The 26,043-nt window shown below is 39.7% G+C and overlaps 2 protein-coding genes across 6 annotated transcripts in view; one reads left to right on the top strand and one right to left on the bottom strand.

The window, feature by feature from the left end:
* Nucleotides 1-1,579, bottom strand: part of PEG10 (paternally expressed 10) — a 10,649-nt gene extending 9,070 nt beyond the window's left edge. Inside the window, 1 exon segment of the mRNA XM_077765385.1 lies at nt 1,375-1,579. Within this exon segment, the coding sequence (XP_077621511.1) occupies nt 1,375-1,379 (5 nt within the window). The 5' untranslated portion in view covers nt 1,380-1,579.
* Nucleotides 1,580-1,682: 103 nt separating this feature from the next.
* The window catches only part of SGCE (sarcoglycan epsilon), a 69,925-nt gene continuing 45,564 nt past the window's right edge, over nt 1,683-26,043 (top strand). For 4 of the 5 annotated variants that reach the window (XM_077765386.1, XM_077765387.1, XM_077765389.1 and 1 more), the window contains exon 1: nt 1,683-1,838. In XM_077765386.1, the coding sequence (XP_077621512.1) occupies nt 1,730-1,838 (109 nt within the window). In that variant the 5' untranslated portion in view covers nt 1,683-1,729. The remainder of the gene's footprint in view (nt 1,839-26,043) is intronic. The other variant, XM_077765388.1, reaches the window with a different exon arrangement.

Consider the following 26,043-nt stretch of genomic DNA (forward strand, 5'->3'; position numbering starts at 1 on the left):
CTAGGGAGAGGCGGAGCTGGGGAGAAATGCTCTAGAAGGCGCGCTCTAGGAAGGCGCGCTGCAGAGGAGGCGCGCACGGAGTAGGCGCTGGGAGGCGCTAAGCCGGCTCTGAGAAGATACTGCAGAGAAGGCGCGCTAGAATGGGCGGGGCAGGTCTGAGACTGGCTGTTTGCCTCTCCCACGATCCCCCCCCCTTCCAAAACCCCTCCCACCACCTTCCAGCAGCCAGATTCATTTCACGCAACAAGAGCAATCGTCCCCAGATCCAATTCCCCCCCCCATACTAAGCAAACCAACAGTTTCCACAAACTGTTGCTGGACGCCAATTCGCGCCACCGCTACAACTACACTGCCACTTCAATCAAGCGCAAGTAGGCAAGGCAGCTCGCGCTGCCACCACCAAAAGATTCCCTTTTACACTCAAGTCGGCGCCCCTCTACTCCACTGCTATAGCAGGAATAGTGTGGGCAGAATGTTAAACACTAATTTTTGCCCGGGGCTCCATTTTGTGTAATAGCACCATCATGCAGACAACCGTCCTGCAGAACAACATAGTGGGAGCCATTCCAAAAGGTGTGTTAGAGACAAAGGGTGGGGTTCCCGTCTAAGAACACAGAGTAATCGTACTCTACAGCTCTTGCCCCTTTACAGAAGGTTTCTTTATAACGTAAAACAGTGCAGCTTGTATACCTCTGCAGCTGTGATTACTTTGTAGCGCATTTTAGGTGTAAATTCTCCGCAGCTCATGTACCTCTGCAGTTCCTGCGCCTTGCAACACAATGAAGCGCTGTTGTAGTGCTAATGGTATCATTTTTGTAGCGCTAATCTTCTGCAGCTCAGATTTGATAGCGCATTTAAAGCGCAAATCAGTCATCGGTCTGCAGCGCATATATTGCTGCAGTCCGTAATGGTTTGCAGCGCACTGAAGCGCCCATCCATCTATAGCGCATTTGACGCGTTGATCAGTTTGTAGCGCATCGAAGCACCCAGCAGCATGTAGCGCATTTGAAGCGCCAGTCTATAGCGCATTTGAAGCGCTTATCAGTTTATAGCGCATTGGAGCGCCAATTAGTTTGTAGCGCCTATCGCTATGCAGCGCATTTGAAGAGCAAATTGCAAATTGGTCTGTAGCTCATGTCCGTCTGCAGCTCATGTCTGTCCGCAGCTCATGTCTGTCTACAGCTCTTATCTGGACTTGGGTCCTAGAAATCAAAGCCCTGAAGGCTTGGTTTCTCTCTCCACTCTGTTTTGGGGGACAGCCAGTGAAGGCGTGACAAGATTTGCGTGGAGACATTTAGGGGCACTACTCCATCTCCCGCAGCTCCCGAAAAGGACAGGGAATGAACGTGATCTTAAAAAAAGAAACATCCTCACCGCATACTCACCACGCGAGGACTCCTCTGCGAAGACAGGAGGTCGGGGTCCCACACCTGTGCCAGGCGGGGGTTCCGCTGGGTGCTCCGCGGCCCGGAGTAACTCCGGACGCGAGCCCGCTCAGCGGACCTTTCGCGAGGCTCGGTGGACCCTCTTCGCTGTTCTCCCCAGGTCGTAGTCAGGTTTCTTCGACACACACCAACCGAAGTTGAAGCGCGTGTACCGGGAGCGCCGACCGGGAGCCTTATATAGGCTGAACAGAGGAGGGGGGCGCCAAATCCCAGCGTGCTNTGGGAGGAAAGAAGAAAGGGAGGGGAGGGGAGAATCGAGGACGGCCGGCCTAGCCAGGCCAAGAATGCAATTGCCCCGGTGGTGGGAGCTGGGAGACCCTTGTGCTTGGACGGGACAGGGTCGGGGGACACGCAGGATGAGCCCCGCGACCACTGGCACCTTCTTGCTGACAGGTTAGTGGTCCGCGCGCGACGGGAGGTCCTGGGGCCAACAGGCCGCCGCCTCCCCATCCCCCGCCCGGGTTTTGGGTACCTGGGGGCATTTTCTGGGCGTTAGCCCCTCTTTCTACCCGCGTCCTCACTGCACCCCTCATCCAGAACACCCCGCACCCCAATTCCCGGGCCCTGTGAGTCTCTTCTCAGCCTTGACCCCTGGCCTTTTCTTTTTCTCCGCGCCCCCGCGGGCCCCTCCCTGCCCGGAGCGCGCAGAAATTCCATCTCCAAGTTCCATTCCAACCCCCCCCCCCCCCCCAATTCACNNAGACCTCCCCCCAACCCTGCAGCAAAGACTTGGGGGCTGCTGCCCATTTTTCTGGGGGGTCGTTACCACAGGAACGGGGCTCTGCGGCCCGGAGACAAGCCATAGGAAATGCGTGTCGAGCTGCATCCCCTTCCACACAAACATCCTTTTTTTTTTTCCTTTTCTTTTCTTGAATCCGATCGGGGGAGAACACAAAACTGTGCCTTTGCAACACCTAATTCCCCCTCTTTCTGCGAGCATTTCTTGGCGACGGAAATCTCGTTTTTCTTAGGTTTTACGGAGCAGGGAAGCAGAATCATGAAATGCTGGGAGCTAAACAGGGCGTTCAGGTCAGGGTTAACCCCGGATGGGGTCCAGAGACGCTGCAGACAGCCCCATTTGCCCCACCAAGTGCACGATTTTGAAAAGCAAAAACAATTAAAAACAGCTGTGGATGCCTCCAGTGTGCTGGGAGGCTTCAGAGGCTCCCAGCTATGGCCTTTTGGTGGTGATTTCAGGGTTTACACAGAGACCTAGCTCTCCCTGCAACGTAACGTTTTTCTAAGTCTTGTAGAGTGAGTGAATACAGTTAGTCACGGTAACCGCTTGTTTAATCCTTCCAAGCGTGTTGCCGAGATTCGGCCACAAATGTTTGTGTGTATTTATAGATATAAACATACATATTTTGCTTTAGATAAAATTGCAATAAGTTACAAACCTCTAATATACTGATGAAGAAGGATGCTTTAAAAAAAAACAAAAACAAAAACAGAGCCATAACGAGGATTTCCATTTAAGCGCCTCAAAGTGTCAGGCTCTGAGAAAAAGGACAATTTGTTGACAATCTTAGAAAAAGAAGTTTAAGTTAAAATGAAAAGCCAATTGTCTACAGCTGAGTGAAGTTCCTGAAATGCGGACGACCCCATTTGTATTTAAAGGCTAAAATCGAGTATATTTTAGTAATATTGCTCCAGGTTATTATTTATACATATAGGATAAAAAAGAATTTGACACATTGTATATGACACGGTGTCAGGGATCACAATTAAAGCTAGCTTTTCTAGGAATAAACAAAAGTCGAACACATTTACTGGGGTTTTACGTCTTAGGAGAAATAAAATGTTGACCATCAGATCTCAGATCAATGAATGAATGAATGAAGTGAAGATTTCCAACAGTGGAAGACGTTTTTCTAGGAAGTTGGGTGAACACAATTGTACTTTTTAGAAGTGGCTTTTAATCTTAAGATGTTCATCCTTTTCTGCAAGATAAAATTTTAGGATGTCTTACGTTTGCCAGAGTACCATTCTCCTGACCGTGGAACTGTCAACTCCTTAGATTTTTTTTTTAATCTAGAAAAGTTAGTTCACCTAATTCTTAACTGATAGATATTCTTTTTCTAAAACCTGAGATTAAAAGCTAGGATAGATGGTAGGGAAAATAAAAGCTTAAAAATCTGTCCCAAGACTTTTAAAGTTTGAATAACTTTGTACCAATTTAATTTTTTATTTCAAACGTTAGCCAGAAGTTTTTTGTATAAAAACAGCTTTAGTCTTATTTTTATCATACTGAATTTTTATTCACTGTACAAAATTCAGGAGAAAAAAACCTCCAGAAAACTGGGAAAAAATAAGAAGAAAATCAAGATCACCTGTAACTTCTTCATCCTGAGCTAATCCCATAAACATTTTGGAGTTTACTTTTTCAGACTTTCTTTATGCATTTATATGTGCTAAAATGATATATATTTCTCATAGGGCTACATATGTATGATTCCTAAAAATTACAAATCAGATCAAATTAATTTTCTTTCATTATTTTCTTTCTAAAGAGACCTGTCAAACAATACTAGATTTGCAGAGATTCTTTTAAAGGAAATAATATTAATTACTTTTTCTAATTAAAATTCAAATGAACAACATTAGTACATAAATATTTAAAACTGGAGAACTGAGAATTTCCTCTGATCTCACTATTGTAACATACACATAGTTATCATTTTGGTGTATTTCCTTGTGTTTTTCATTTCTCTTCATATGAAATAGTTTTTATTTTGCTTATAAATAGAATTTTCTGAGGAAAAAAACAACTTTGATAAGTAATTATAAAATTTTAAAAATCTGAAACAGCAAAACAGTGTTAAAAATAAACACAAAAATATAACACTGATAGACAAATACCTTAGATAGCATTTGTGTTATTTTACAAAACCTTAGCCTTCCTCCAATTAATAGACAAGAATTTAAAACACTTTTTTGACATTTATTATTCCTAAGTGAATTTTGGATTTTCTCAGATATTCTCAGTATTGACTATTTCTTACCCATTTTGCACAAGGCTACATGTAAAGCAAAAAAAGGTGATACTGTGCATATTTATTTTATCATATAATAACTGGACATTATATTTGGACATTTCAGTTGATTTTTATGAGCATTTGCTATGGATCCATGAAGCTGTTGATTACTACCTGTATTTTACTTCTAGAGCAATGGGAAAATTGTATTTCAAAACAAAGTAGAATTTTCCTTTCTATTTCTATTCCTTTCTACAAAGTAATAGCTAGACTTTCTCTTTGGAGATTTGCCCATTTTATGACAATTTGCCATCTATCTGTGAAACTGTTGATCTACCTCAAGTACTTAGCTTCATTTCTAGGATGGTAGGAAAATTGTATTTCAAAACAAAGTGGAATTTTCACTTGTCAAATAATCACTAGATGTTCTAGTTGGACATTTTATATATTTTAGATGAAAATTTGATGTGGATCTATGAACCTGAGATACATTTGGCTTAACTTTTAGTATGGTAGGCAAAATTTATTTCTAAGCAAAGTAAAATTTTCACTTGTCAACTGGACTTAGTATTTGCTCATCTTATCTCTTTATTATAAGAGTTTGCTGTAAATCTAAAAGCTGTTAGTTTACCTGATGTTTTTAACCTAGCTTCTAGGACAGTGGACAAATTCTATTTCTAAGCAAAGTGGAATTTTCACTTGTCTCTCTCTCTCAGACATTAAAAATAGCAAGAGAGAGCACGAGAGAGAAACCTAGTGAGAGACCACCTCAAAGAGATAAGGATAACATGTATTCCGTTTCTAGCGCTGGTTTTCCACTGATGAAAACCATGCTCTAAACAAGATGCTGAAGCGGTGAAGAAACCCTGACTTGTTAAAAAATTCTCCATCAAGTGTTCAGATTGTTTGGGATTCCAATAAAGGCAGGATTTATGGATTTTTCTCCAAAATAACCAGTCATTTTATTTCTTTTTCTTTTTTCATAACTGTACACTTACTGACTCCTTTTCTTAAACCTTACCCTTGCCTCGGCTCTAAACACCAAAGTGCAAATCCTATTGGTGATCTTATTTCCTGCTCTTAGTGGAAAAGAGGATTCTAGGTGAATAGATGATAGGAGTTTATGTGTCCGTTAGAGATTCTTGGGCTGGAGCCCTGTTTTAGTCCAAACCTTCACAGAACTATTAACATGGTGACTTCCCCCCCGCCACCCCTTTTCATCCCTTTGAACTTCTCCAGCAGAGATAAAGAGACAGACATAACAGACAGACAGACAGACATGAACAGACTGACTCACTCACTCTCTGTTACACACACACACACACACACACACACACACACACACATGCACGCACCATCCAGGCTTTTTCTAAACTTCAGAATACTGTCCTCCGGTTTGTTATCTCCCTGATTTCCAGAAATATTACACCAACAACAGGAATGCAAAAATTAAAAAAAAAAAAAAAGGTGGTGTTCCTAAGGATCAACAAGTTTTTTTAACTGAGTATTTTTTTATTGGGGTTTTTAAGTTGGTAGGATCAGATAGTCTTAAGGGTCTTAAAGCTGTGTTACATGAATTCCATCCAAGCAGCATTCTCTCTAAAAGCAGAATTCCTAGTGCCTTTAATTTTTTAAACAATGTAACTATAGTAAAGACAGTATTGAATAAAAAAACAGTCTCCACAGTCTGACACTAGAGCGGGCATTCCCATTGAGGCTTCTGTCCTTCTGGTCCTGCTTCGGTGTGTAAATGTATTTTTCAAAGACTATAATTTTAATATGTATAGTTTTTTTATCCTTTGTTTTGAAACAGAACTGAGTCTTGCTTTCAGCAAAGCAGTTGTTAAGGCTTTAGATGCTCTTGTGTGTGAGATGGTGTGGAGACTAGCGGGATTGCTTTGTGGGCATGAGGCAGGCTGACCTAGCATCCTCCAGGTGTGGGCTGCTGGGTTCGGGTCCCAGAGTGGTCCTTGGAGGAACATCTAACCCTTTGCCCTGAGTCTTTTTTTTTTCAACATTTTCATGAATGACTTTGATGAAGATCTAGGATGCTTGCTTTAAAATCCAGGGATGACTTGAAAAGGGGCAACTGTTACAAGTAGATAACAAGAATTTAGAATTAATGTGGTTTAAATAGGCTGCAGTGCTATGCAAAAATATATTTGATAGCAGTGAATGCATCATAATCCATTCATTGGTGTGTAGGGAAGAAGGTGACTTAATGTGATGGCAATCTTTGAGGGAAAAGGTTAATATGAGCCAGTGGCACGATGTATCTGTAAAAAAGAAAAAAAATCAAATTTAGATTCTGATAATAGAATAGTGTCCATATGTCACAAAAATTAATAGTACCCACTCTAATTAACCACATCTGTAGTATTGTGTCCATTTCTGGCTGTCACATTTAAAGAGAGACGTTGACAAATTAGACAACTTCCAGAGCAGTCCATGGGGACGATAAGGGCTCTGGCAATCTTGTCATAGAAGGTATCCTCAAAGGGTCTGGAAATGTTTAGCTTGAAGACTAGAAGTAGACATAAACCCTTTTCTGTTTGTTTCAGAAAACAGAACTAGCGTCAGTGGATGAAAAGTAGAGCTGGAGTTCAACTCCAGACCTTTCTAACAGTTAGTGCAGCTCAGCCAGGGAGTCAACCTGACACCTTCACTTGGTCTATTCTTTTAAAATCTCAGAAATATTCCCCTTTCTTGCAGCACCTATTGAATCTGAAGGCCATGATAACATTTTTACATAGGGCAGCAGAGATAACTTGTGATGGAAACATTTTTATTTTTTTTCTGATAAACTGTCTGAAAAGAATAGTCCTCTGTGTTGCAAGTTGATCTCGTCCAACTGGAAAGTAGCTGAAACAGGGCAGTTTAACACATTCCTTTCTCCCCTTTCCTTCTATTTCAAGCTTGAATATCTGAGAAGAGAATTAAAGGGTTAGTTTGTTTGTGCTTTTTTGCCCTTGCAAAGTGTCCTGGCCTTAACTTGTTGCCTATAGTTCTTCCTTTCCTGGCATTTCTTACTGGCTGGGAGCTGGCTTCCCGGGCAGAGTGGCCGTGGATGCTAGGGAGCCCAGGGTTAAGGGTTAAGCCCTTGGCTGCTGGACCCTCTTACCCTGGGTGAAATGGGGGGCAGTAGTCCCTTCCGTAGCTTTCACCCCTATTATATGACCTTGCAATACTTAGTTATAATTTTTAGCTTTTCAATTGAAAATAAAACCTTTCAATCAAAAGTAACTAACTTCTTGCCCTGTGGTCTTTTAACTTCTCTCCATTTCAGGTTATCCTGGATTCTGACCATCACGGGGGTATACTCTCAGTGTCTCAAACATGTCTTGTGGCAGATTTTTCTTTCCTCTCTATCTGCCTGTTGATTGTTTATTTTGATTCCCATATCTAACTTTGAAAACCTGATTGCTCAAGATTAATTCATAGAGTATGTACACAGGACCCTCCCCCTTCTGAGGTCTGATAACCTGTGATACATCTGACTCCATGGAAACTATTTTTATGCTCCGGAGGCTTAAAAACTAAGGGGGGCTGTGATGAGAGATGTAAAGAAAGAAGAGAATATTCTTCAGTCATCTTTTTAAACCAACTTTACCCTCTTCCTTTCACACCTGTCTCTCCCTCTCTCCAACCCCATACCCAGAACTTTCTCACTCCAATTGTTAGGTCAGAACCACGGTCACTCTAACTGACTGTGTGAAGTGCATTTTTCATGTTAAACAAGTTTGTTCTTATTTTCTGTATCTTTTATACAAGTGTCTTGCACTTTTGTGGGATTGTAATAAGGCACAGGGCAACTTGTAATGGCTCGCGTCCCGGTTGTTGAGGATGCCACAGGCGTTCCTGCGCGGAGCTCATATTTCCGAGAGAGAAATGCTCAAAGATGAGCTTCTGGCTCGTCAGCGCTCCTTCACCTGACCACGGGCGGCTATTTGCGATTCCTTGAATGCAATGCTCGCTCCTGCTCCGGGGAAGTAAATAATCCTCAGTGTTAAAATTTAAAAGTTGAAGAAGTTGTCTTAGGAAATAAATAGGTAGTCTCAACACGTAAGTTGCTGGCATGATTATTAACGTCATGTTCCTGGAAGAAAATAATGTGGGTAAAGCTAAAGTGCTGTTTTCTTCTAGAGTCACTTTGGGAGAATTTTTATTTTTTTTGGATCTTCGTCTAAGAATCGTTGTGCAGTATGTATGCAGTAGCAGTTTAAATATGCTTTATTACTTACAGAGCACTCATCTTTAGCATGTCTCACTCTCTATTTAATTGCCTTGGACTAATCAGATTTTTTAGAATAGATCCTCAGCATTCTTACCCCGGGAATTGCCAGGGCATCTGTTGTGACTTCGGAAGGAAGACTTTTTCTTTTCTGACAAATGAAGCTGCTCATTTCAAAAATGCTTAGGAGTTAGGCAGCTCTGGTGTAAATTCTTTCCCATTCTTCAGTGTTTCACTCATTCATCTGGTCACCACTCTGATTATTATGGAGATTTGGGGTTTATTGCGAATTTGAAAGAAGAGATCACAGTTAATTTTACTATAATAGTTAAAGTGAAATATTTTAGTTTCCTGTTTCTCTAGAAATCGACATAGATGTAAAGTTGATCTTTTACCTTGGAATGCAGAAGAAAAGAAAAATACAGACCCAATGTTCTTTTGGGGTTTTTCTCTGTTTTGTGTTGTTTTGTTTTTTCCTCCTTAGCAGATTGGTAAGCTATGTGCTAAAAGGATGCTGGCTTTTCTCTCTTATGAAATAGTTAATCAATGTAGCACCTTTAACATTTGTCATTTTCTATAGTTATAGTGTTGATTCTTATCAAAGGCCAGCACCGCAGAAGTGGAAACAGAACAGGTTGCTACATGTGCTTATCAAAATCTGAAAGGCATGTTATTTTTTGTCTAGCCGTTTTTCTTCTGAGAGTTTGGCTCACAGGTACACTTGTGAAAGTGCTCAAAAGTAAAAGTATAAGGATGCTTCTTGTAGGGTTGATAGCCATAATGAAAAATTAGAAAAAGGATCGGTCGTCTTTACTAATTCTTTTATTTATTTATTTTCTGGGGATGTCAACTGGTTTTGAGTCTCCTCTGAGGTGCTGGGGATTATAGGGTCCCAAACATTATGGAAGTCTTACACTAGTGAGGCTGACAAAGATGAATCAAATAATCACACATATAAATGTGCCTTTCGATCTATGATAAGTGCTACAGACATTACTAGAATTTCTAAGTAGAGGATTTGGCCAGGCAGGGGGATTAAGGAAGGCTTCTCTGAGGAAGTACTTGGATCTGAAGGATGAGTAAATGTTAGTGAGGTGAAGAGGAAAGGTGTATTTGAGCTAAAAGAAGAGCTCTGTAGAGGCCCTGGGGCAGGTTGACTTGTCAAATCAAAGATGCTGGAAGAAGTCCAGTGAAGTTGGAGCTTACAGAGAAGAGGGAACCCAATGCAAAAGGAAGCAAGATAGCAGGTCAAGGAGCAAATTTTGCAGGACCTGTTAGACCGCATTTAAGAGTGTAATCTTTATCCTAAAACCTAGGGGAAGTCTTCCGAGGGGTTTAAGCAGGACATGATCAGATTTGCATTTCAAAAAGAGCATTTTGGCTGCTTTGTGGCGAAGGGGTTGGAGGGGTCAGAACGACTTGCGGCACACTCTTTCCAAGGCTACTTTTGTAATCCAGGCTGGAGTTGGAGACCTCCTGAGTGGGGGGCGGGGGGGGGGGGGGGGGGCGGGGGGGCTGAAGCTGGGAGGGACACTTTGAGGAAGAAATAGCAACAGTGGTTCGTGGACTGGCCGCAGGGATCAGCAGGAGGAGATGTCAGGGGTGATTTCTAGATTTCTGTCACATGCAGGAGGGTGAATGCGGGTGGCGTTCATGGGATGAGGAATTCCAGAAGAGGCCCAGGCTTTAAGGGAAAGAGCAGGAGTCCTAGTTTGGACGGCTGGGTGTGAGGTGCTGATGCATAAATTAGGATTGAGCCACACCGGCGTAAAGCTATACAGCCTTCAAATGTGATGTCATGTAAACACATGCAAGATCTATGCTAAGGGAAGACAGTGTGATCACACTGCGTAAAAAAAGAGCACGGCGTGTGTGTATGCACGTGTGTGTGCACAAACGTATGTCTGTATATGCATAGATGTGAAACGGTGCAAAGCCCACTGAGAATGTATAACCTAGGCATTGGAGGGAGGCCACAGATAAGGGCGAGGGGATTTTTTTGTTTTATACCCCCCTGGTTTTACTATTTGAAATGTTGCAATGAGGGCTCGTACGATAAAGAAAAATAATGACAGTTCCACGTAAACAACCAATACGAGACTATTTCTCTTTCAGGGGTTTCTTAATTGGAAAATCTTGTAAGCATTATACTTTTTGTGTTTTTAATAGAATCTTCCTGACAGTTTGACTTCCCTAACCCAGTAGCTCTTACACTCTGCCTTTTAATCCTTTTCCACTAGATTGCACTATTACACTAGATTTCACATAGCCTACATACTATTTTCTCTTCTGCCTTTCGCTAATTTTATTAATTTCAAAATAGTCCAACATTTTGCAGATTAGGCCATTAAATTATAATGGTGCATCTAACTAGTGCATATATTATGTATCCCTTTTGTTAAGGGTCCCACTGGTGCTCTTTATTCATCTAACATTTCTGAGATGGAACACAGATAGTCCCGTTTCCGGGCAGTGGAAACCCGGGATGTGCTTCGGCCAGGCTGTTTGAGCAAAGGAGTAAAACTACTGAGAGACGGGCATAACCGTCCCTTCTCCATTAACTGTTCTATTAAATCAACACTTCTTTTATTGGGCATTTAATTTTCATCCCAATTTTGATATGTGTGATGCAAATTTGAATCCTGTGCAGTTTTTGCTTCTGTTGTATTATTTCCTCAGGAAAAAACAAACACTCGAAGAGTTTATGAGAGTCAGAGCTAGCACATATCAGTAGAACTCACCTCTTATTACATCGGGTTTGCCTCCGAAGGATTAGGCTGCAGCTCTCGTCCAGCATGCCGTGGCCCGTGCCATCTTCTTAGTCCCCTGGGAGGCCACATGGAGTTGAGGGTCATTGAAGCCCCTGGGCTGTTGTCTCTGCTCATTAGCAGCCTCCAGCATTTACTGAATACAGCTATAGAAATATTATCATTTTTCCCGTGTCTCTTGACCATGAGAACAAAAAAGAGAATGAAATCTATAATGCCAATTGTAGTCACAACAATTTTTTTCATTTAAGTGTCTACTTTTTAAGAAATCACATTTAAAGGAATCTAAAATTCCCTTCAGGGCCCCTGGGTGGCTCAGTCGGTTGAGTGCTGACTTAGGCTCAGATCATGACCTCCTTGTTTTATGAGTTCGAGCTCTGTGCTAACAGCTCAGAGGCCTGAACCTACTTTGGATCCTGTGTCTCACTCGCTTTCTCTCTGCTCATCCCCTACTCATGCTCTGTCTCTCTCTCTCTCTCAAAAATAAAATAATCATTGGGGCGCCTGGGTGGCTCAGTCGGTTAAGCGTCCGACTTCGGCTCAGGTCATGATCCCACGGCTCAGGTCAGATTCCCGCATCGGGTTCTGTGCTGACAGCTAGCTCAGAGCCTGGAGCCTGTTTCAGATTCTGTGTCTCCCTCTCTCTCTGATGCTCCCCTGTTCATGCTGTCTTTCTCTCTCTCAGAAATAAATAAAACATTAAAAAAAATAAACATTAAAAATTTTAAAATAAAATTTCCTTCATATTAAGTGAAGATTAAATGTAATAAGAGCTCACATATTTTTGAGACCATCATTATGTGCAAAGCACTCTTCTGAGGGTTTTAAATGTGTTGTTTAATACTCACAACATCTTTTTGAAGTGGCACTATACCGTTCCTGCCAGATGAGGAGACTGAGGTACAGATATATTGCATAATTTGCCCAGTGGACAAAAACTGGGATTTCAACCCATTTTGACTTCAGAGACACTGATATAAAACACTACCTTTCTGTATTCCAACTTTATTTCACTTTGAAGACTAGTATCTTACCTTGCTTGTGCTAAAATTATAAATTGCAAATAATTTTCAAACATATTTAATAATTGCTTATGTTTTGCTCTGCTGGACTCTTCTATTTTAACAAAGCTTGGAAGCTTCTTCCTTTGACATTCTTAGGTTTAAAATCCTGCTGTTACGCTTCTCTTAAGAGGCTCTTTTCCTAAAGTTGGAGTGGACAGTCCTTCTCAGCAAAGCTTTTCTCCCCCATGGTTTCCATCTTTTTAATTTTCCTCTTTTAATGAATTGTGTGTGTGTGTGCGCGCGCGCGCGTGCCCACGCGCATGCGTGTACACAGACACACCCAAGTGTGCAATCATGCACATAATACATGGAATTACTTTTTATGGGCATTGCCTCATTATTAGCTATTTCTAATCTAGTAGTCAAGGGAAGCTTACTTTTTCTAGAAAGAAAAATAATTTGAAGATGACATACTAGTAATAATAATATTTCAAAATACATTTAAAAATATGTAGTTTATAAATTGCTTTCCCATTTAACCATTTGGGGTTAGTATCCATTGAGTAGATGATACGGACTTTGCAGTAAGCCAAGAAATAGGTTCAAAGTCCAACTCTCTGCCACTTAGTAAACTTATGACCCAGGGTAAGTTCCATAATTTCTCAAGACTTCTTATCCTCAGTGCAAAATGGAACTAATAATACCTACTGCCCATAGTTGATAATGTGATGACTAAATCAGTGGATATGTATAAAACTCTTAGTGTAGTGCCTCACACTTATTATTCAAAACGCAGTAGCTAATGATAATGTCAATGCACATTTCTAGAGAGAAAAATAGGAAACCGTCTTAATATAAGAGACAGTTTTAAAAGTATTAAGGATATTGCATAAAGGAAGGGAAGAGAAGATATAGAGGCCAAGGAAGCGGCAGAGCGATGTAGGGAAAGCAGACAGATGTCAGGGACGTGAGCTGTATATCTACTTTATGAAAACAAAGTCTGTGCCCCCTTCAAGTGAAATATGAAAAAAGAGATAGATGAGACAGTGGACAGAAAAAGACGTGACAGTTTGGTCCTAAGGTGAGTGTGTTAATCAGATTAAATTTCATTTGGCATTTCCTGCTGTTTACTTGGACAGCAATGGCAGAGTAAGTCGTTATTTATTATTTCTTTCCCTTGACATTCTGATTAGCTCATCAGCAATCAGTCACCATTCATGGCTCTTTTATTAAATAACAAACCCCTCCTCCCCAAGTCCGCAAATTATTCAGGTTTGGGAAAGAGTAATGTCTCTTTAGAGAGTGGTTGCCCCAGGCCAGATGAAATGTAGTCAGTCATGCTGCTACAAGACTCAGGATAAATCATGGAATCTTAAGACAAACTTAAGACAAATTTCGAGGGAATTTAAGGGCATGCCAGGCACCTCTGGATTAATTCAGACTTTGATGATTTTTGAGAGAGAACTGTTGAGGAATTGGTTAAATTGTATATGCCAGTTAATCATGTGAATGTCTTAGTTTGGGCAGTGTAAACGCAGTATGCATGCTACTCTTTGCTTTTGTGTTTATGCATTAGAGCAAAACTCACATCTAGGTACAGTTGTTGCAGAGATTATCATGAACCCAGTGAACACAGTAGAGTTTCTTTCAAGATTTCTGAGGATGGTCTGTTATCTTTGGAAAGAGTCCAAGAACCAGTCCGTACAGGTTGAAATTTTTTTTGCATATTAGATTTAATCTTGATAAGTTATGTAGGGAGTAAATATTCTTCAATTGAGTTATATTTTCCCATGCTAACTAAGGAAATTTGTTCTCACAGAAAAAGAAATGCTTTGGTCCTTTTCTAAAAAAATCAAGCTTTAAAATCGTAGCCTTTTTCAGCGAATATCTGCATTTGTCATTGCACAGATTATAGTAATTTTCTATAAAAGAAGCTAGCCGAGTGGATCCATGGTCTTGGACACGCATTTAAAAACAAATAGTTATTTCCATGTTATTGAGATTTCTCCCTCGAGGTGTGGGACTTGAATATTGAAGCAGACACACCATCCATGGCATTGTGTCTTGCCTTTAGTGACATTGTCTGGTGAGTAGAGTCATAAAAAAGTTGTCTTTTTATGTAGATTTATTGGACTGCTCTCTTCTGTGGTCAGAATGGAACTTTAGATGGATTACTCTGAACTTTTAAAAATATGAATATGCTCAAAACAATGCTGGCCTTAAAATAGAATGATATTGGTGGGATGTGTTTAAACTCTTAGGACACTGCTTCTATGTTTTAATGACTGAGGCACCAATCAAATTCGTCTTTTGAGTCTTATAAAAGCTAACTGGACTACCCTTCTATAGGTCCTAGAAAGTATGAGCAATGATATCCTGGTTCAACTGGCAAGGACATGGCAGAGTGTAAGAGCAAAAAAATCCCATAGACTTAAGTTATCTTAGCAAATTCTTTAAATCTCCCATAAAGTACAGTATGTGTAGTTTTGTGTGTATAACTCTGAACAACAATTCTTATGCACACTTAATCTGAGAACTACAGGGCTAGAAAAAAGGAGGGAACAAAAGGGGTGCTGTCTGGATATTCAAACCATTCTTTCTTTACATTTTTTTAATGTTTATTTATTTTTGAGAGAGAGGGAGAGAGAGAAAGAGCACGCGAGCAGGGGAGGGGAAGAGAGAGAGAGAGGGAGAGGGACAGAGGATCCAAAGCAGGCTCAGCACTGACAGCAGAAGGCCCGACGTGGGGCTCAAACTCATGAACTGTGAGATCATGACCTGAACTGAAGTCGGACACTTAACCAACCCAGTCACCCCAAACTGTTCTTTCTTTTTGGTAACTCTCCCATCCATGGGAAAGTGGGGGTAGGAGTGGATAAAGTTTTCAGTTCTAAGGTCAGCCCTACATTTGGCACATATGATGGGACTCAGTTGAATATCCTGTATACCCTTGGGTTTTGTGGGTCTTCTCTCAGTCTTCTAGAGTTCATATTTGTATATGAGAATTACCTGATGGAACTGTGTAACCCACCTACCTACACGTTCCCTGTGGGAGTTTTGAATATGTACTTAAAACTTTTTTTGTTGTTGTGAGTTTTGGGGGTGTGCATATGTATTTTTTAGAGAGCTGCCCAATTGATTCTTCTGTGACCAGAATTAGCCTTTGGAACCAACCTAGTGATCAAGAAAACGCAGGGGATGGAGTATTTGGCCACAAGAGGCCATGAACATTTCTGATCCTATTTTAGCTTAAAGTATTTAGGGAGGAACTACTGTGTTTTTCACCTAGATTTAAATGGACACCTGGGTGGCTTGGTCAGGTAAGCATCTAACTCTTGATCTCAGCTCAGGTCTTGAGCTCAGGGTCATGAGTTATATATATATAAAGGACATAATATCAATTATTAATCAACTCACCCATTTATTAGGCAAATCATCCAGAAGATTGGTCTTTCAGTAGATATAAAACTAGTACACTTAAGTTTACATATTTTAAAAATTAAATACCCATCAAATCATTTATTTGCTTGGGGTGATAGGGCCTTTGATTTCCACCTGCAGGCATTGCTGAAATAAATGATCACCTGAGGTTTTGTTTGCTTGTTTTGTTAGTGTTTAAGAACTTGGGTGTTGAGTTGTATTCTTTTTTTCCATTTTGGAAGGGAACTTGGTATTTCTCATCATTTTAAAGTTCAGAATTTTGTTCAAAATTCAGTTTAAAAAGGATATATACATTTCATCTCTCAGGGTGAGGAGCCCTTTCAACATCAAGTTTCCTGTCCCTCTGCTGATATTTTTATCTTCACTTGTCTTTACTTTCTGATTCATGAGGTATTTTCTTTACTTGTAAATGCTTATCTCACCCATTCTGGTTTTTCTTGCATTGTGTCTCATCAGGTTTGCTCCTTTTCTTTATTCTTAGCCTGCCTCTCTCCTTTTGTCTTTCCCCCAACTTCTGAACAAAATCTGTTTTCCCACACTCAAATAACCTGCCCTCTCTCCATCTTGCTGTGTCTCCATCTATCTATCATATCATTTAATGTCTTTGCTCCCTGCCAATGATTTTAAGATTAACTGTATTTGCCACGTCTACATCTTGACCTTTTGCAATTTGGTTTCTATTCTTATCACTTGGTTGGAACTCCACTTTCAAGGAGTCACCAGTAACTTCTCACTTTACACAGACTAGCAGTCTTTTCTAAACTCTCATTCTCTTTGACCTTTTTGCAGTATGTGAGGATGTTGATTTCACTCTCCTTGGTATCTCTTCCATTGACATATGTGACACTTCAGGCTCAGTTGTCCAACCTATCTGACGGCTTCTGCTGCTCTTTGCTGAGTCATCCCCTGTGCTTGCTATATAAATGTATTTACTACCATGTTCTCCTTCCTTTACTGCCTCTCCCATTTTTGTGTGTGTTCCTTCTTGCTATATTTCAGCTCCATAAGCTAGGAAAAAATTGTAGGGTATACTCCGGGGGATTCCTGGATGGAGCTGAACCCAGAAGGAACATCCCCGAGATGGCTAGAGGAAAGGAGAATGCATTGGAGACCCAATGTTGTAGTTAGGAAAATGGGTACCCAAATATCATGTCTGAAAGGTAAGGAAGAAAACGAGGGAGTAAGCAGTGGGCGTGGTAGTTTGGGTGATGGGAAATAGAATAGATGAATGGCTCAAGAACATGAAGGTATGTCTTCTCCAGACCATTTTGTAAATGAGGATACCTAGTGCATGTTACCTGGGAGCATGGCCTCTTTAAAGAATGATACTGGGGTTTTGACTTCAGTAATCATTCCTCCGGAGATGAACTTCCAAATCTGTATCTGAAACCCCATTAAGTTCTCTTATAAACCAGAGTTCTATTTCCATCTTCCTCTTAGCTGGTTTCACTTGGATATTCTGAGTAGCACCCTGAATTTAATATAGCTCAAATTAAATTTATCATCCTGCTCCTAAAACTGGCTCCTTCTGGGGGGATTCCTAATGGATCACTATTTTGTGTCATTCTGGTTCAAAAATTCAAAGCCATCGTTGATTCTCCTTTTAACTAACCCACATGCAGCAATTTGAAAACTTTGTCAGTATTATCTGCGTGATGTCATATAACTGGCCCCAGTTTTATTTTCTTTTTGCTTCAACCACTGATTTATGGGCTGACTGCTACCCTACACTCCAGAGATAGCCTCCTATTTGTTAGCCCCTAATCTCAATTCTGCTCATTTTTGCCAATGTAATGTTTCCAAAACTCAACTGTAAAATTTCTTCTTTTAAAAAAAAAAAAAAGGTTTAGGGGGGTCTGGGTGGCTTAGTCGGTTAAGCATCCGACTTTCGCTTAGGTCATGATCTCGCAGTTCNTAGAAATAAATTTTAAAAAAAATATTTAAAAAAAAGGTTTATTTATTTATTTTGAGAGAGACAGAGGCCTTTGGTAGTGTGACTAGGGGAGGGGCAGAGAGAGAGAGGCAGAGAGAGAATCCCAAGCAGGCTCTGTGCTGGCAGCCACACTGTGGGGCCTGAACCCACGAAACTGTGAGATCGTGACCTGAGCCGACAACAAGGGTCAGATGCTTCACCGACTGAGCCACCCAGGCGCCCCCTCAACTATAAAATGTAAAAGATACTTTAAACTTATCACAGCATCCCTAGCCAGGGATAATGGCCTCCCCCCTCAGGGTTTTGTAGTACTTCTGCTTTCTACTACTGTATGTACGTGTAATGATTATATACATGTATCTATTTCATTTGTATTTGTGTACATGAATTATCAATCCCTGAACATTGTAGATTTGTTGGGTTGCAGAAACTATATCTTGTTTACCTTATAGCCTCACATATTCCTTGTGATGACATGCAACAAATATTTATTAAATGGAATTAAACAGCTAGTGGGCTGAAAGGAATCTAATCCCAGTTAATAGTAGGTGATCTGTGATAGTCATTTTAATGTGACGTTAATTTCATTTTTTGTGCGTTTGTTTTATTCTGAAAAGCTTTTTTATTAAGCTGTGCTGATGGCATAAATGGAACTGTTAACTGGAAGACCAAACAGGCCAACAATTTTATTATCAGCAGAAAAATGACTGGTGGGAAGAAAGATGGTGAGTTTAGGTGGTAAATCTAAATCCCCTCTGGGGAATCAATTAAATGTCCGCTTCCAGTATTCCTTTTGCTTTTTCAGTCATGTGTGGATTTTTTTATTTTTTTGGGTAGGTCAGTCTGAAAAAAGTCAGATTGTTTTCCTAATCTTCTAAAACTTCTGATCCTTTATGTTCTTAATCCATTATTTGTAAATTTTTTCCTTTGCTGTAGTTTTGCCTTTTTTTAAACTAAAAATAATTCTTGTTTTTAACCTATCGTGACCCTTATCCAGTCATTAGCTTGCCACTTACAAAAATTGTCCCAGTGTGGTTATTATAACAGTTTATTTATAACATTGAAAAACATTAAGAAGCACATTTAACATAAATCATTTTAAAAACAGTACTTCTACAACCTTAGAAAAATGGTCATACAATATTTTGGCTCATTGTGGATGATTTTTTGACTGATTTTTTTGTTGCCAAACCAAATTGATATATTTTGCTATTAAATAATTATATGGCATTTACTTTCTATTGGAAAGATGACCTGACCCTTGGATGATTGATTATTTTTCCCAAACTTTCTCTTCCCTATCATAAATGTGTCCATTAGCAGTATGCCAGGACCTTTGAAATAATGCATTTTATCAGGGAGAAAAAGACTTACTTAATAACCAAAAGATTAGTTGTTTTCAAAATGCTGATTATCATCATAAACTTTTACTTAACATTTCTTGATTATTTGCCTTTACGATCTCTGCCCACCGTCCCCCACCCCAACCACACATACACACATACATGTCTTTTTCTCCCTGATAAAAAAGTCTTTTTGACTGTATGTAGTCATGCATGTTGACATGTAGCCTGGTTTCCACAACTTTGAGGCAACCAAAGTGCCTATAAAAATAACAATTTAAAAATGTGCTTAAAAGGGAAGTAATTTTATGTGGTAAAAATGGCTTTACTGCCATGTAACAATTCCTGGGTACCTTGTAGGAGTGATTCCTGGCTTACCTCACTCTCTTCATACAGCCCTAAAATTAGGGGTCACTAGCTATTTTCCAGCTGGTGCCAAATTATTCCCTAGCTGAGATCATCCGCTTCTGGGTTGTTTCACTATAGGACAGAGGCTTCCAATTCTCTTCTACTCTGCTGTTTTTGAAACACACCCATAAACATCTTGGCTTTTTTTTTTTAAGGACTTTTCATTGGTAATATCTATAAGAAAACCTAGAGTTTTGTAACAATAACTTCCTTTGAGAAGATCACAAAACTTTGTTTTAAAAAGCACTAAATGCGCTTGTTCCAGGACCTAAGCCCATCATCTCATAGTCCTTTCCCCACACCTTCCTCAGATATTCTCAATGGGTTCTCCCTGGTTTCTTCAAGGGAATTACCCTTGATGATCACCAGTTTCTGGCTGCTTCCTTAATCAAGTTGTGGGCCCTCAGCTTCTTAGGCACATCCCCTCTTCCTGTTTTCTAGTCCTGCTAGTCATGGCCCCAGATGGCTCTCAGCATTGCCATCTGCAATGTACTAAACCTCTGTCATTGCCTGAGGACTTGGGACCTGCTCTGCTTCCTGGTGCCCCACACGAAATCACCGAAAACCCTCCCTTTGGACTTCACACCATTCTGCACTGAATTTACAGTCACCCTTTCTTTTTTTCTTCAGTTTCTTCTCTTTCACTCTCCTCTCTAGAGTTCCTGTTATTTTTAAGCATGTCCCTCTATTTCCTATTTGATTTGCCATAAAGGTGTTTCATAGCAAGCTGTTGGGCCCCGATGGGTCATCTGCCTTGGTACTTTCTTAGTGAAACATGCTATTCCAAGATCTTTGCATGCAGCATTCCCCAGAAGCTTCACGAAGTACTTGTCTCTTCCTCTTTTAAACTTCATGCTCTCATTGGATCCCAAAGTGATTTTCTCCTTGGAACTTGAGTGACAACTATAGTTCTCAAAAGAGAAGTGATCATTACATCCCGAATCTACTGAGGTACCATGTCCTCATTTTCTTTGAACTCAACCTCTGGCTTTTTCTCCCTTCCTAGTCTTCTCGTCCAATTTAAATGCTATCTCTATAGTTCTGTATTATCAAAATATACAAGAGAATGATATGTTTTATCAACTGTATGAAGAGAATTGTTTTTAGTGGCTCATGTAGCAAGGCCATTTTAAATGCTACCTCAGGCATCAAATGTTCTTTGAGATGTTCTTGACCATGAATTCCAATCATCTCTTTTTGACAATTTCAAGGGAGCACAAAAGATTCTAAGAGCATTTATAGAGTAAAGTAAGTTTAGTGATTGTAATTTTTGTATACCTTTTAAAATAATGCTCAGTTCTAAACTTTAGCAGTGGGATGGTATCTTTTCTGTAAATAGGATTTTGAGGAGTTTGAAGTCTCGGAGCAACGTACTTGGCATCATTCTACCTTGGCAGAAATCACAAAAATTATAGAGAGTATTCTAAATATGGATTCCCTTTTTTCCCCCCTAGGGTGGAGGTAGAGGAACTTAAAATTTACCCCAGAATAATTTAAATAATAAATAAGCCTTCACCTTACTCATTTATATACTTCACTTAGATAAATGTTTTCAAATTCTCCTTTCTTACTTAAGACAGCTCACCTTCCAAAATGGGTTAGCCTCAGGTTTACTGATAAACTTGTATTATTTTTTTCCCTCAGAAACAAAAAACAAACTTTCTCCTAAGAGAAAGTCAAAATAATCAAAGAAATCAAAATAATACCGGTTTCCTAATTATTTAATGTTAAACTTAAACTTTAATTTGACCTTCTTGGGACTAAAGGAATTATGTACTCTAACTAATTCGTTAGAATTCTCTTCTGCCATGTTAAAGGAGCTCCTCCTTAACTCACTAACAGTCAAGGGACTGGCATGCCTTGAAGATGGAAATATCTTTCTAGCTGACTTCTTTTCCTCTGTGATTGGAGAGGAGCAGGAGGTGCTCCTACAGCTGAGAATATATTCTTTGCCTCTGAAAGGTGACAAAATTAGGAGGAATAGTCGCAAAGGTCCAGGACTTCAAAGGACCATCTATCAGGGATATGAGTTTCTCTTTCTAGGCTCTGGTAATGCCAGCTGAAATGTCTCTTTTTAAACTTCACGTTTGTTTCTTTCTTTAAACAAAAGAATCTTCAGATTTTTTTCTTTCTTGGAGTTGTGATTGTCAACTCACTTCTTCCAGTTGTGCGGTGTAATAGAATAACTTCACCACACAAAAGAATAAACTCGGACAAATTCTGGTGTGTCATCAAACAAAAGAGATGATTACGAAAGTACCGGTGTTATGCAATGTAATTAGCTTGCTGCAGTAGGTCGTAATAGTACGGGGCACAGCCACTGACTGTATTACCTTATGTTTCCAGATCAACAAAGTACGTGACTTACTGGGTTCAAGTCCCATCCTTTCCTCTTACTATTCCTGTAGGCTTGAACCTATCATTTTGTCTGTCTGGGTTCAATTTTGTTATCTATAAAATGGAGGACTGACCCCTCCAGGGGAACAACTGCATGCCAATTTTGATTGATAGGGTCTGTCAGGAATTCTGGGTTGAGCAGAACGCTGAGGCCACATCCAAGTAGAAAGTAGTGCTATGGTCTGTCTTTAGTAGAGAAATATATTTGGCGTGCTCAGGCAGGATGACCTCTAAAGTCCTTCTCAACTGCAGCGTTCATGAGACTAAGTTTATCGATCACCAATTAACAGTGGTTTGCAACCACTTTCCAACTGACATTTAAGAAAAAAGAACAACAGGACAAAAGAAAAACGTGATCATTACATGGAAAATCAAGACGTTTCACTTCAGTGTAGAAAAATAGTTTTGGTAAGTGGCTTTGGTTAGGAGGGAAAAAAAAACCCATTTGCTTTTTGTAGAAAAAGATGCAATGTTTCTCTTCTACCTCATGTAAAGAAAAGCGGCCTTATCTCTTAAAGGAATGAAGTTAAAAAGGCAATTTAATGCCTTCCCTGTGATGAATTCTACAGTGTAAGCGTGGTCTGTGACTGAAATAAAAACAATAGCTGACCACCACCAAATGAATGGCCTGCAGTACTTTGATGTTGAGTAAACTCAAAGGTGAAGGGCAGACTGCTGAGAAAAACTTTTGATTCCAAACCAAGATTTATAAACCTGGATTGGTAAAACACAAGGTAAATCTTAGGAGGGGGAAACCCCACAGAAAGGTCGTGTACCTAGCTGGATACTGATGTCCCTCAAAATAGTTTTCTACAGCGATTATCTGGTTTAGTAACTAAGTTTTAATTTGGCTATAGAAGTAATACATTAAAAAAATAAATAAGGATGGAAACCATAACTATATCAGACTCTGAAAAACCCTGAAATGAGTTCTCTTGAGGGAGAGACAGCAAATGAGTTTCATCTCTTAGAATCAGTCCCGATGCATTGGTAGCAGCTTTGTGCTGGGCTGTGTGTACAGCGGCTCTGAGCCTTTTAGCTGGTAAAGCTATAAAGTATAAGACAAGTCTTTTTTTTTTTTTCCTGATGGCACTTATACTTTTTAATGATCAGGGATGGTCATATAATAAGTTTAGCAATTGTATTTTTTACATAACTTTCTTTTAAAACGATATTCCAGTGCTTAACATTAGGATTAGCATAAGGATTCTTCATGTAAAGAGGATTTTGAGGACTTGGAATGTCTCATTGCTTAGGCAAAAGTTTATTTTCAAAGCTGTAGCAGACAAATGGCTGTTCGGTATTATCTTTCATTTTAAATATATTTAAAAATCTTCTTCATCATTTTTACCCCCAGTTTTTTTCCAGGCAGTACTATGAACAGTTGAGAAATATGCACCATCTTATTTCAGTAATTTTCACTCAGTTAAAGCACCCTTGTCATGCTTCCCATCGAGCAGCTTATGTCTTAAAACTCTCTGAACATGAGAGGCAAATTAACAAAATTGAAATGCTTTTAAAAGTAGACTTTAATTTCTTATTAGTAAATTACTTATTAATCAAAGTGTGTTACAGTAGTCTTGGCTGATTTAGCTATTGCTAAGGGTAATAGATCACTTAATCAATACATCTCTTTGTTTAAATTATGCAGTATATTTCCCACACAGCAGATATGTAAGAAATTATTTTATACAACACATTAAATCCATTCATTTTGATTTGACAGTTCGTGTTTACATAATGTATGAGTTGAATTAAGACTTTCTATGGTACACTTATTTATTTCTGAATGCATTTAATACATAGACTTTATGCTGCCATCTCAAGTAATGGCTATGTCCCAATTATAGTAAGATCATCTGTTCAGAAGTATACCGCATCAGCTAAGGACCAGGAAATCTGCCACAAAAGGTGGCCAAAATCGATGCGGCAAATGCAGGCTCCTGTTTTTCACATCTAGCAGAGCCCCGCGTGCGTTAAGACAGAACAAATTTGTTCTTACTTTAACACACAATGCTACCTCATTTGGTAGTCTGGTTTCTAAACCTGCAGCAGATTAATAGCAGCAAATTAGAAGGGATAGAGAAGCTGCTATAGGAAACATACTGATAGCAATGAGAAATGACAGCTGACAACTTGTCTACAGATGAGAAAACAGAAAATCTATAAAACACACAACCTTAAAAAGCATCAGCAGACTGGGACCCACTGGCGGAGGTATGTGATCAGTAAATGACAAGGCAACCAAACAGTCCATAAGGGCATCATTGTATAATAGAGCAGAGTGCAATAATTGATGTGCCAAATGATGATCCTATACCATCATGAAAACGGATGGACTCAGTCCTTTAGAAAACTCACCTGTCTGAACTGTTTCCTCCCTTGGGGCTCCTGGGAAAGTGAGAATTTACTGTATTTTATTAAACCTTAAAAGTTAAGTGATGATATAATTGGACCTTTTAGAATGCTTAATTTGTTGATAAAGCATCTATGAGAGAGATATACACATAATAGGTACCTAAGAGCGGCCGCCGGGGGTGAATACTGAACAGTACTCTGACTTTCTCCTCAAAGATTTCAGTGGAGAGGCAGCTTTCAGATTTAAATCTCGCTGGGACTTGCAGGATCTCCCACTCAGCAGCTAGTTTATTTTATAACCATGTGCTTGTTCTTGGCGATGCAGAAAAAGATCTGGTAAGTGTTCTCTGGACTTTTTTTTTGTAGAGAAGGGACTTTGTGCGTGCCTGTGCACATGCATATGCCATTAAAAATAATCATTGTGATAATTGTGAAGTTATAGGCTATACATTCATTAGTGATGCACCACCATAACCCTTTCAAAATTTAATGTTTACTAAATACATCCAAATTTGCTTTTGTTTTTGAGTAATTGTAAATAAGCACTCAAATGCACACCCTCATCACGAGGTTGCTCCCTTAGGGAGAAGATTTTAAATGGACTGTTAAGAAAGGAAGGCAGGATGCTATTTCCCTAGCATGAGCTCCCACTTTATCGCTACTGCCATCACCGTCTGTTACTTGATTGTTGGCTCTCTGCTGTCACATCATTGTTGACATGATCTGTAGTTTTCTGTACCTTATGACTAAAACGTACAGAGAACGGTTTTGTAAAGTTTTTGATAGCATAGTAATGAAGGGCATTGAACTACATTTAAAGACCATGAAATAATTACACTGGCCACTTGCCCACGCACCCTGTTGCTCTTCTTCGATATGTAATTTTTTCCTTTAAAAAAGTCTGTTATTTATGACTACCTGTCTTCAATTTTTAATCTTTGCAAATCTAGCTACCCTTGCTGTTCAAAGATGATGTTTTTGACCCCCTGTGGGTTGGATTTTCGGTTTAATTGTTTTTCCCATTAACGGTGATGGATTTGCACGGGATTTAGCCACACACTAGTTTCCAGTTTCACTTGTATCCAGTGGCATGTGTTTGCAGAGGTAATGGATTTGCAGCCGTAGACAATTGCAAAGCCATGCGATACACAGAGAGACCAGACCCTGTGACCTCAGCTTGATTAGCATGATGCTGTATACATGTATATTTCAGAGATTATTAGATTTTAGTATTGTGAATTTTTAGAATGTGTAAGTTTGATTTTCAAGACTTGCTTTTAAGGAAAACAATATGCTTCAAGCTTTCTGTTTGTTAGTACTACTTAGATACACATGAACACAACATGTGTTAACTGAGTCACAGCCGTTGTTGGTGTTAGTGCAGACCAGATCAGCATTATTTATATAGCTCATGTTTAGAACAAGAGCCTGTAACTTGGAATTCTGAGTCCTATGCTGTTTCAAAAGGGAAGCTAGGTGTAAGTACTGCCCAAATAGCCGCTCTTGAAGAGTGATTTGTTTGGCAAGTAACAAATAGGGAAGGTAAAGGTAAGGGGCCCTTCTCTAAAATGTTGTCTGGGTGCCCGTAATTTAAACTGATGCCGCAGAAAGGAAGTATCATTGTCACAAACAAAACATAGTGGCTTAGTCATTTTCCATTTCTAGATGATGAATGTGCCATACATCCCTATCATGTTTTTTTCAAAGTGAATGGCACACTCTACTTACAGCGAAGCAGCC

Source organism: Crocuta crocuta, unplaced genomic scaffold (assembly GCF_008692635.1).
Source record: "Crocuta crocuta isolate KB4526 unplaced genomic scaffold, BGI_CrCroc_1.0 scaffold14, whole genome shotgun sequence".
Classification (NCBI taxonomy): domain Eukaryota; kingdom Metazoa; phylum Chordata; class Mammalia; order Carnivora; family Hyaenidae; genus Crocuta; species Crocuta crocuta.